This window comes from Ahaetulla prasina, chromosome 5, assembly GCF_028640845.1.
Source record: "Ahaetulla prasina isolate Xishuangbanna chromosome 5, ASM2864084v1, whole genome shotgun sequence".
Taxonomy (NCBI): domain Eukaryota; kingdom Metazoa; phylum Chordata; class Lepidosauria; order Squamata; family Colubridae; genus Ahaetulla; species Ahaetulla prasina.
Window position 1 is genome coordinate 22,279,776 of NC_080543.1, and position 12,430 is coordinate 22,292,205.

The following is a 12,430-nucleotide window of genomic DNA, read 5'->3' on the forward strand; positions in this document are numbered from 1 at the left end:
AAAGAAGATGTTTTGCTTGTCATCCAAGAAGCTTCATCAATTCTGATGGCAGGATTCAGTCCCTGCATCAGAATTGATGAAGCTTCTTGGATGAGAAGCAAAATGTTTTCTTCTTCTTCCTCAAAGAAAAAACAGTTAAGCTGCCTTTTGGAGAAAAAAGCACCTTTGAGACAACTATGACCTGGATGACAGATTCTCCACAGACATGATCAGCATGGCTTTTTTTATACTATCCCAATATTGGACGTCTATTATTAGCATGAATAATGTGATCATGGGCATGGATGGATAAAACATATGGCAGAAAATGAAAATCACTAAAATATCATTCTTTGCAGACGGCAATAAAATTGGGTACCATAATCACCCAACTTCAGAAATTGGATACCTATCAAATATAAACAAGCTGGCCAGCTTCATATTTGCTATAGAATATTGCCCTAAAAGCGAAATGTAGGTTTTAAAAAAGGGTAAAATCCTTAATATATCGTATCCCAAATTAAAATTTTCTTCTGCTAAAAAGGTTATAAATAATCTTTACAGTATCTGTACGAAGTGGTTAAAGAACGGCACTGAACCGTACTGACATTTATGACCAATAGGATCTCTGGCAACAGAGAAATATTTTGTTTTAATTTGAATTTTGTAAAAAAAAAAAGAAAAGAAAAGAAAAAGAAAGAAAGAAAAGAAAAGAAATCCCTGCTCCCTTGTTTGCCACTTTCCAGTTTGTTTACTGACAACAATCACCCACCTTTAAAAAGAATTATTGCCTGACATTTCACACAGCTTTTACTGCTTTTTCTTGGAACAATGCAGTGAAAAAGAAAGAATCTCCTCTCTCTTGTCATGACCCAGTTCTGGGCTTGTGCTTTTTTGATGAGTCTTTGATCTGCAACAGGCTTCATAGGCTCGTCTCCCGAAGGAACATGGTGCCAATGTTGTAGGATATCTTTCTCACTCTGGCAGATGTGACAGAAGACTTTGGCTGCTTCTGACCAGTTCTGACCTCCAGGAAATAACAAATCCCAGGAATTTCCTTTGGAAAGTTGTCTGGAAGCTCTTCGCGGGACCGAGGAATGAAGATAAAATTTTCTTCCTTTTTCAGAAGCCTGGAGGTAAGGGAAAAGACAAGAATGGGACAATTTTGAGTAATGGTTATCAAAAGGCAACCCACTCATCCTTAAGTTGCTTTACAAAGACAGTTAAAGATTAGTGATTCAGCCAGTTGACTGGTCATTGTTTTTTGTCTTAAATAACACCTTCCATTGAAGACCTGTATACTGCACGAGTCAAAAAGAGGCCTGTGATAATATTTACAGACCCCTCGCATCCTGGACATAAATTGTTTCAACTCCTATCCTCAAAATGATGCTATAGAACACTGCACATCAGAACAACTAGTCAAAAGAACAGTTTTTTCCCCAAGCTATTCGCTAAGTCTGCGTTACTATTACTATTAGTCTTCTCATCATTCCTATCATCCATCTCCTCCCACTTATGACTGTATGACTGTAACTTCTTGCTGTATCCTTATGATTTATATTGATTGTTTCCTAGTATGGTTTGATTGCTTGTTTGTACCCTATGACTATCATTAAGGGTTCTACCTTATGATTCTTGACGAATGTATCTTCTCTTTTTATGTACACTGAGCGCATATGCACCAAAGACAAATTCCTTGTGTGTCCAATCACACTTGGCCAATAAAGAATTCTGTCTGTCTGTCTGTCTGTCTGTCTGTCTGTCTGTCTGTCTATCTATCTATCTATCTATCTGTCTATCTATCTATAAATAGAGTCACCAAGCCAAGCAGATAAATCTGAAGCCACAGTTCTTCAGTTCTTGCACATGTGGAAAGAAACTCTGCATGGAGTTACTTTCATGGACTACACAATCTCCTATCATCAATATGCCTCGTGACAGCAGGAAAAAGAAGGAATTTCCAGGAATACCTGCAACTGCCACTTGTATGAAAAGCCCAATAATTGTGTCCCTATGCTACAGTCACTTGAAAACAAGAGTATGAGATCTCATTTATTTATTGAATTTCGATTCAATAAATAAATTGATCTCACTGTCTAAGTGACTCTGGGCAGATTACATATAAATATAAAAACAATTAGAATTAACAAGAATTAAACAAAGACTAAAAACCAAGTGTAAGAACAGTATGGAGGTGGACTTATTCTTTCTTGCACCATCTAACATCTCACCATAGAGTGCCCCACTGGGACCCAAGCCAACCAGAACAGCAAGTTTTAAGATCCTTTCAGAAGGCCAAGAAACTAAGGTTTCTCTCTTGCTCCCTTCCATACCATAGTTTGGTTGACTTTTATGACAATTTTAGTGTTAATGTTTATTATTTAATGGTTTATCTTGTTCCTTTCATGGCTGGTAAGCCATCTAGAGTTCTCTCTAGGAAAGATGGGCGGCATACAAGTTTAACAAAAGAATAAATGAATTAGTATTACTGAAAAGAAATCAACATGTAGTAAATATGAGCACATGCTGAGAGAAAAAAAATATAAAAAAAGTTGACACTATCATCTCTTCATATGAAATTTCATGCAAAATGCCAATAGATAGATGGATGGATGGATGGATGGATAGATAGATAGATAGACAGACAGACAGACAGACAAAAATATGAGAGAGAGAAAGAGACAGAGAGAGTTTTGAGTCCAGTTCTACAGGAATGTAAAGCTCTTTAGAATAAATTTCTTTAAGAAATTCATAAAATGATATGAAAAATAATAATTATAGTTTTTGTTATATAAACCAGACCATAGATTCTCAAATATTAATATCTTTAGATATTTTTTTTATTAAACAATATTCCTCTAGAAAACTCTCATACATGGGAATCCATCATGCCAAGCATATTCTACTAGGGCTAGTTGTTATATGTGTTTCCTTTTTTGTGCTCTATGTAATAGTGGCCTTTGAATTTAGAATGGCTATAATTTTCCTCCCAGAGTTGTTCAGACCTTACTATTAGTTACTGTACACTGGCTGACTAATACTCATTTGATTAGGACTCCTGCTCAGGCAGTCATCCTCAGAAGGAGATTGTTGTCCTGCAGTTGTTGTCTGCCATATTAATTTTGTACTGGTTGCAATTTTGTATTAACTTCAGAGGGTCACAGTTTTTGAGTTTGAATGGCCATATGCTTTGATTTGGTTATATAGCTATATGAATACATATTTTGAATTGGTTTCTCAGAGGTCCGGCCTTGCATTGCCTTTTCTCAATTTTCATTCCATTGATCTTCTACATCAATTATTCCAGTTCAAACGTGAAGTGTTAATACCACTTTATAATGCCTTGGGGTAAGGTCACACTTGGAATATTGCATTCAGTTTTGGTCACCATGATGTAAAAAAGATGTGGAGACTCTAGAAAGAGCACGGAGAAGAGCAACAAAGATGATTAGGGCATTGGAGGCTAAAACATATGAAGAACAGTTGCAGGAACTCGGTATGTCTAGTTTAATGAAAAGAAGGACTAGGGGAGACATGATAGCAGTGTTCCAATATCTCAGGGGCTGCCACAAAGAAGAAGGAGTCAAGCTATTCTCCAAAGCGCCTGAAGGTAGGACAAGAAGCAAGGGGTGGAAACTAATCAAGGAGAGAAGCAACTTAGAACTAAGGAGAAATATCCTGACAGTTAGAACAATTAATCAGTGGAACAACTTGCCTGCAGAAGTTGTGAATGCTCCAATACTGGAAGTTTTTAAGAAGATGTTAGATAACCATTTGTCTGAAGTGGTGTGGGGTTTCCTGCCTAAGCAGGGGGTTGGACTAGAAGACCTCCAAGGTCCCTTCCAATTCTATTATCCTATCCTATCCTATCCTATCCTATCCTATCCTATCCTATCCTACCCTACCCTACCCTACCCTATCCTAAACTTTTATTTGTTCCTATTTTATAGCTTAGTAGTAATTTGAATCTTTCAAGACGCTGCCTTTTGGCTCTTCAAACAATGTTGTCTAATAATGCAGAAAACTGATTTAAGACTTTATGCAAATTGGTGGAGAGTTGCCAGCACCTGACTTTAAAGGCTGATATTGGCATAGCAGATTGAACTTTGCGCATAGTTACAACCATCTGTATGACAGAGAGAAATGTACATTTCTTGAACATTTGTTAGAAGATATACTGGAAATATCAGCACATAAATTAAAAATGTCTTCTGATTTAAAAAAAATACCCAAAGGATTAGAATCTTGACTCATTTTAAGTAAAAAATAGTTGAGAATGGTAACATGGCATAACATCTACTTTTTAACTCTGGAGTTATGTGTTGTTGTTGAGAAATGCACTGATGGTTCTGTGATGGAAAATGAAACAATAAATAATGCTAACAACGATTCTATGGTTTATCGAGTTTTAATTATCCATTTGTTTGTTTACACATAAATTGAAATGGATTATTAGATAGCTGTTCTCTTGTGCACCATGCATAGAATGGTGCTTTTGAGATAGTAAACAAATGCTCTGTGAAGCTAGCAATTCAACTGATCTGACTGATGCAAAAATGTGTTTTCCATTTGACATTTATTTAAAATTATACCTGCACTTTCATTTAGTAAAAATGCACAAGGCAGCTCAAAAACAAATTTAAAACTGTACAAATATAATAAAAAAATTATTATTTTTATTTGCTTGGCTGCAGTGGCAATAAACACGTCAATCAAAAGTATCTCTCACTAAGTATATGTATAAAGATTCCAACCAAAGAAAGAGGTAAAGGTTGGTTTTTCTCTTTCCATTGACAAAGAATACCAGGAGTCCTCGACTTACGACCTCAATTGAGTCCAACATTTCTGTTGCTAAGCGAGATATTTAAGAGAATTTGCCCCATTTTACAACCTTTTTTGCCACAGTTGTTAAGCTAATCACTACAATGGTTAAGTTAGTAACACAGTTATTAAGTGATTCTGGCTTCCCTATTGATTTTGCTTGTCAGAAGGTCACCAAAGGTGATCACGTGACCCTATGACCCCAACACCCAGTCAGTTCCCAAGCATCTGAATTTTGATCATGTGACCATGGGACTGCTGCAACAGTCATAAGTCACTTTTTTCAGTGACATTGTAACTTCGGTTACTAAATAAATTGTTGTAACTTGAACACTAACTGTATATCCTTCAGGGCTAGGGAATTGTGTTGAATGATATGGCCAGTTGCCCATATACAGTAGCGGCCAAAATTGTGGAAACCTGTTGGGAAAAGTGTATTTCTGAGGTATGATGGCTAATAACACCTCTCTCTTTTTTGGGGAGTTTCAAGATTTTGGGGAGTTTCAAGAAGATATTCCACTGCTGGAATGGCTTGGGAATAGCCCATACCTTAACCCAATTGAAAATCTATGGAGCCTACTAAAGAAACTTGTTAGTCAGAAGCAACCCAGCAATAAAACCCAGTTAATAGAAGCAATCATTCAATCTTGGTTTCACATGATAACAGCTGCAGAACTAAAAGACTTGGTTTACTCCATAGGAAGATGTTGTAAGGCCATAATTCATGCCAAACATTACTCAACTAAGTATTAACTGATGTGATAATTTTTGTATATTTCATTTTTTCTATAGCGATAATTTTTGTATATCTCGTTTTTTTCTACGTGTTTCACTTTTCTTCTTTATACTGTAACTGCTATTCTAATAGCAAATCCTTCATAGAAGTTATTGCATTACATTCTTGATTAAATTATCTTTCCATTGATATATAATTTTATGGTACTACTCCAAAAAAAAATAAAAAGGGGTGTTATTAGCTAGTTTTAGAAAATGTACTTTTCCCAAAAGGTTTCCACAATTTTGGCCACTACCGTAGTTGTGCAGGAAACTTGGGTTGGGAAATACCTTCTGAGGAATGGAGCAGAAAGACTTCTCATTCAGTGTTCTACTGAATGAGAATGTTCCCTCCTTATTGCTTTCTACTCTGCATTTGAATTTTGAAATCAAAACACTTTTAGGGTCCTCCTTAAGCACAAAAAATAAAGCAAAATAGGAGACAGCTTAGCAAATATGTAGCTATTAATCTTTCTCCTCTTTCTTATGGGCCCTAGGAGAAAGACTTTCATAGCTTGCTTGAATGTTTGAATGGGAGTCTTTAGATGTAAGCCAAAAGAGGCAATGGTTTTAGGCCAATGGTCAGATATAGAATTTTGAGAGCATCTTCTTCGATTTCTCACAAAACAGATAACACTGATGTATCAGAGGACACATGGAAACTATTTCTTCACGCCACTCACATATGGATGCTTTACAACACACAAAATTAAATAAATAAACCTAAACAAGGGTACTTTTATAATGGTTTTTGGTGGTAGGAAGATTATACCAACTTCCAATTAATTATTTTTATTTTCTAACCATACCTATGGGCCTATGAGAATTATTGTAAATAAAGATGTTAGAGATTGGTGTCTGGTGTGTGTGTGTTGTGGCTTGCAGTTTCTCAAATTAGTGTGTGTGTATGTGAGGGAGGGAGAGAGAGAGAGATATTGGGCTGAGATCATAGGACGCACCAAGAGAAATGTCCACAAGTATCATGGTTCCTGGTCCCGTTTAGTAATGTGCCCTTTTTAGAACTTTGTTTTCTAGATATTAAGGGAGCAATAGAGCAACATAACATTTGAACCTGAGTTCAGAAACAAATAAGACAGCCAAGGATGTAAAATGTCAGATGGTTTGGATATTTTACTCATGTCAACATGGAAGCTCACTGAAGTAGGATAAGTTTGGTAACCAGCATGGCTAACTGAAGCAAGAACAGCTGCAACCAGGTGAAATGAGAGCTGACAAATCAACTCTGTCATTAACGCTGCCTGGTTTTCCACCAATAACAGAGTGCGTGGAAGAACTTATAAGTTGGCTATTTCAAGTGATTGCAACTTTAGATTTGTGTGCTCCTCTAGAATAAATTGTTGTCTTGCCACCGGCTGAATGACAGATCAAGTGTTGCATAAAGTATGATTTGCCTATCTACCTACCCCTTTTTTTCTATGACTGATCTGTCAGTTATATCAATCAAACCAGAGTGAGTAAAATGAAGTGGGTATTGAAATGAAAGTAATGTTAATGAAAACTTCCAATCGGAAGGGCTATAGCTCACTCAGGGCTAATTAAGAGCTAAACTTCATTTTTTCAGCTGTTGTATCTAAGTAAACACAGTTCATTCTTCAAATACTGTGTACAAATTCTTTGAGGATTGATTGCCATACATGGGTTTACATGAATTTCAAAGATGTTTTAAAGTCATGCAAGAAGCAACACTGATGGAATATACCAAAGCTAGATAATGAATCTGTTTCCTTAAAAAGTTTTTTTTAAAGGTTGCTACATATTTTAAGAACACAAATAGCTTAGGACTATGCAGAAGGTCAGAATCCTTTCAAACTCTATAGTATACAGGTAGTCCTGTTTATGACAGCAATTGCTGTCACCAAGTGAGATAGTTGTTAAGCATGACTTCATCTGACTGTACCACTTAGCTACAGCAGTTCCACAGTCACTGTTGCTGCCCTTAAACAAGGACCGTGTGGGGTCATTAAACATGAGCACACATGACTGCAAGTTCAAACTTTCCGCCAGCTTCCCCTGCTTGAGGGAAGTTGGCAGGGAATGTCAGAAATCATAATCATGTGTTATGATCAGTCATAACTACTGACTCCAATCTGGGTCAGTAATTGGGACCAGAAGTTTTATTTTCTGAGCTTATGGACTTCTGCTGGAGCCCATCTTGGGGGACTTCTCTCTAGCAGCATGTTCTCTGAAGATGGGCTCCAGCATGAGTCTGAAAGTTCAGAAAACATTTGGCCCTGGTGACCGACCCAGATTGGATCCTGCAGCATTACCCTGGGACACGTATATTAGCCTTCAGTCATAACTACCACTCATTTAGTGCTGTCGTAAGTTTGAAGGCTCACTAAAGGAATGATCATTAAATGAGGAGCACCTGACTTTCAAGCTTTTCTTCAGGGATGTCTGATGTCACACTTAAGAAACTCCACTGAACTAAGATATAAAGAAGAGTTGTTTTTCCTTTGGCATTTTCTCTCCTAACCCTCCTTGCACAAGTCTAGTCATGGAAACTGTGGTGTCTCTGCCTCTGGAGGTATTGAAGAAGAATCTAGACAGCCATCTTTTGAGGAAGATCAATTGGTTTATTTTGCAGATAAATGATTATCCTTTTGGCCCTTCCAATTCTATAGTTCTACGAGTCCACACGTTTGTAACTTTGAGCCTGCCTACACAGCTACAGTAGCTTGATGGTTTCTCACCTCTTTTCTTTCCCTTTTTGTCATATATTTCAATGGTCCTGTAGCTAAAGCTCTTCCCTCAAATCAAACTTCTCCTTTCTTCCTCTCTTCTTCCCATTAATCATGTTAAATAGTGTTTCAATATTTGATGGGCTCCTAAAATGAGGGGCTCAAACTATTTTTCAAAGCATCTAAAAGCAAGATTAGAAACAATGGATAGAAACTAATAGATATGGATAGAATCAACCAATGGAACAACTTGCTTTCAGAAATTGTGAGTGCTCCATCACTGGAGGCTTTCACAAATAGATTGGACAATTATTTGTCTGAAATGGTGTAGGGTCACTTGCCTGAGCAGGGGACTAGAAAACCTCCAAAATCCCTTTCAACTCTATTATTCTATATTTTAATACCTGCCTAATTCTCAAGCATCATATTGATATTATATGATTCCTTCCAATTCCTTCCTCAGGTAAAATAAGAACCCACCATAAATTATACAGTTGAGGTGGCATTATCACTTGTGCTTTGGGAATGGCAGTCTGATTTTTACAATGTTTAAATCCAGAGAATGGCACAAATCCAAAGGGATATACAACACTGTTACTCTAAGCGGATATAATGTGAAAGTCAGTTGTAACTCACACATGCATATTTCTCTGGGTAGCTAACTGCTATAATATGAAGTCCCTCAGACCATATAAGTGAGAGATATGAACCATCAGCCATGTCCGTCCAGCTGAGAAAGATAAAATCCAAGGTGCTAACTGAAAAAGCAGATGAGCATCACAAGTTTTCAATCTCCTTCTCTGAAAGAGGAGAGGACGAGAAACAGCAGGAAATAAATGAGCCTGAATACATTCCATAGCTGCATCATTTAATCTGACATTTTTCTTGTTCTTGGTTCAAAAGGTTTGGTCATTAGCTCTGTCAAAATCATATGAACTAAAATGATCGCTAATGACATTAGGCAGTTTGAGGTAGTCTGTTCAGATGCTGGTTGAGCAACGGGGAAGTTCATGGACCGTATGGTTTGGGCACTGAGCTGCCTTGGTGTGGTGAAGAATACTTTCCCATTGCCTGCTTCGTGGTGTGATTTAACTCTTGATCAAATTGAATAGGAAACATATGCACAAATAGAGAAAGGAAATAAACATTGTCTTATTTTCTTCCATTCCCTTGTTGAGTGGAATCACAAAGATCTTCCAGGCTTAATTAACCATTTTGCTTGCTGATTCTTTTTCACAGAACTGGTGTTGTATAATGAGGGGGTGACTCTAATGAGGAAAATGCATTACCTTTGGAGAAAAGACAGGATACACATCTAATTGATGAAAGCAAATGAAAGCCCTCCTTATAGTACAGAACCATTCCTCCCAGAATAATGAAGGTGGTTGAAAAATACTGCACTAAGTCATAGCATACCTTGTTTCAATTATGTCCAGAGAAATTAATATTTGGTTTGTTGGAAAGAAAGAGAAGATAAATAAACTCATGAGTGTTTTAATCATACTGGTGAGAAAAACAAATCCCAATATTTACAGCATGCTATTCTATAAGTAATCTGTTTTGCCACTGTGATGTTGGCAAAGCACCACCATTTTCAAAATAATACTTCTAAACTTAGAAACATATAAACGAAAATAGTATTTTTTATTAGACTATTGGGTGCAGTAGAGGATTTATCTACACATAAAGTCTGTCCACATAATGTCTGGATGGACCATCCAAACAAGACTAATGTAAACACTGTGCCCAAAATAGAAAGCACATATTGTATTAAGGAAGAGCAGCGTGGGATAAATAAGCAAGTATGCACTTGGGAATTAGATATTTTGAAACTAGCAGGCTACTTGGCTCATGGCAAAGTTCAGACCATGATGCTATTTTTGAACAAACAGAATGGACCCTCAACTTGTTGGCAAAACGGTTATCTTGTAGCTGTCAAAACTGTATAAAACTTATTACCTCTATGTATAAAGCCATTTTAATCCCTCAATGTGTTCTGCACAAGTCATATAACTTCAGAAGATGAAATACAACTAAATAAAATAGGGCAGTGATGGTGAACCTTTTAGGCACCGAGTGCCCAAACTGCAGGCACATGCATGCCCAAACTGAAAAGTGCACGTGCGTGCGAACACGCGCATTTACAGACATGTGTGTGGCATGCACGTGCAGACATGCACATGTGGGGATGCACATGCGGACATGTATGGACATGCGCAAGCATGCAGATGCACAGACATGTGTGCATGCGCAGCAGAGACCCGAAGACTAGCTTCCTGGCAGGGCATCCCAATACCGGTAGCGCAGTAAGTGGTAAGATCTTTTTCTTTCCTGAGCTTCTGTTTCATCGTTTGCAGGGAAACAGAAGCTCACGAAAGAAACGCCATGGAGATCTGACCTGGGGAAATGGTGCACGTGCCAGCAGAGAGCGCTCTATGCGCCACCTTTGGCACGTGTGCCATAGATCACGGAAATATGACATCTTTTATCAAATAGCCTTGTACTAATCAAATTCATTTTCTCTTTTTTTCTGTTTTGAGAAAAATGGGTCCGATAACAGCAAGGTCTTTTTTGTATCTGTAATGGAATGCTATTGTTGCCTCTCTGACCAAGACAAACAAACAAAAACCAAGAATTTTGAGGGGGAGAATCGGAATATTAAAAATTATGGCAGAATTTGTGGGAAACTCACTCAGCTAGCTGGGATCAAATCCATGTAATACAGAAAGGTATCCTGAAATAGGAAATATTTTAGCTATTATTTTGTTTTAAAAAAATCTACCATAACTTTCAAATAAATTATGGGTAACCATTAGAAAAAAAGGAACGTTTAATTATTGCACTTACTTTATCATTATTAATAAATGACACCAATTTTTATAAGACTCAGTTCTTCCCCATGTATTTGGCCAAGTAATTTAGATATCTCTATGATTATTTACTTATTTCCATAATAATAATGGAAAAATTTCATCCCTTTTAATCAGATTAAATTTCTAATCCAGTTCATTACTAATGAGGAGTACAACTCCAGTTTTAGGAATAATCCCTAAAGAAAAATCTGTCCTTTGTGAAAAATCATGAGTCTTTTCTAGTACTGTGTATTAGCACACTACAATCAGCAGGCAGATGACTTGTATGCAACCTCAAGAGAGCTATCTAGGAATGATGCTGGAATGCGAGATCTCCGGGGAATTTTGCATCTGTAGATTAGTCTAGGAAGTTGGAATTATCCCAGAAACAAGTCCAAGAAAATTACAAATCCACGTACAAGTCAGTTTGAATTGTGGGAACTTAATCCATTGTCATTAAGTACTGTTTTATAGAGCTGTGGCCAGTTAAAAATAGGACATGGAATTAGTTGGAACACTAGTTTTGTGTTGTGTAAGTAAACAATAAGAAATTTATTTCTAGGCTTGCTATTCTCTTGTCATTGTTAAAACCAATCCCAAAGCAGGAGACTTTTCCAAAATGGTGCCTTCAGGATGATTTAAATTACACTTTTTAGGCACTGTGCAAACCTACTGAATCTCCAGTATATAGTTAGAACTGAGAAATACCAATAAAATAAACTGAACCCAGTTGAACCCATTTTGGTCCTCCCTAAACTTCTGAAAAAGATTCTACATTAAGTATGTGATTATTCATTTACCTATTTAAAACATTTACATGGTTGGCTACCTTAAACCAAACTCTAGGCAGCTCACAACCAAAGAATACAAATAGCATACGAGGGTAATCAAAACGAAACAAAAAAACAAAACAAAAACAGATTTATGATACCGAGGTCACTGTTGTCTGTTGATAATACTAATTTGACTTTATACCTAGAGGCATCTGAGTAGATTGTACCTGTGCAGTAAAGAAGAAAGATCTTCCTAACCACATGAGATCTTGACAGAGCCAAATTCTTGCTACCTATCAGGATACCTTAAAGCAGAGGTCTCCAACCTCGGTCCCTTTAAGACTTATGGACTTCAACTCCCAGAGTTCCTCAGCCAGCTTTGCTGGCTGAGGGACTCTGGGAGATGAAGTCCACAAGTCTTAAAGGGACCAAGGTTGGAGACCCCTGCCTTAAAGGATATACTTGACCAGAAACCAGAACTCAGAATCACCTCTATGTATGCACTAAAAACCATCTATTTACATAT

At 37.1% G+C, this 12,430-nt stretch overlaps 1 protein-coding gene across 1 annotated transcript in view; it reads right to left on the reverse strand.

Annotated features, from left to right (window-relative positions):
* Window positions 1-582: 582 nt before the first annotated feature.
* Window positions 583-12,430, reverse strand: part of GUCY1A2 (guanylate cyclase 1 soluble subunit alpha 2) — a 217,212-nt gene continuing 205,364 nt past the window's right edge. The window contains exon 8 of the mRNA XM_058184553.1: window positions 583-1,109. Within this exon, the coding sequence (XP_058040536.1) occupies window positions 902-1,109 (208 nt within the window). The 3' untranslated portion in view covers window positions 583-901. The remainder of the gene's footprint in view (window positions 1,110-12,430) is intronic.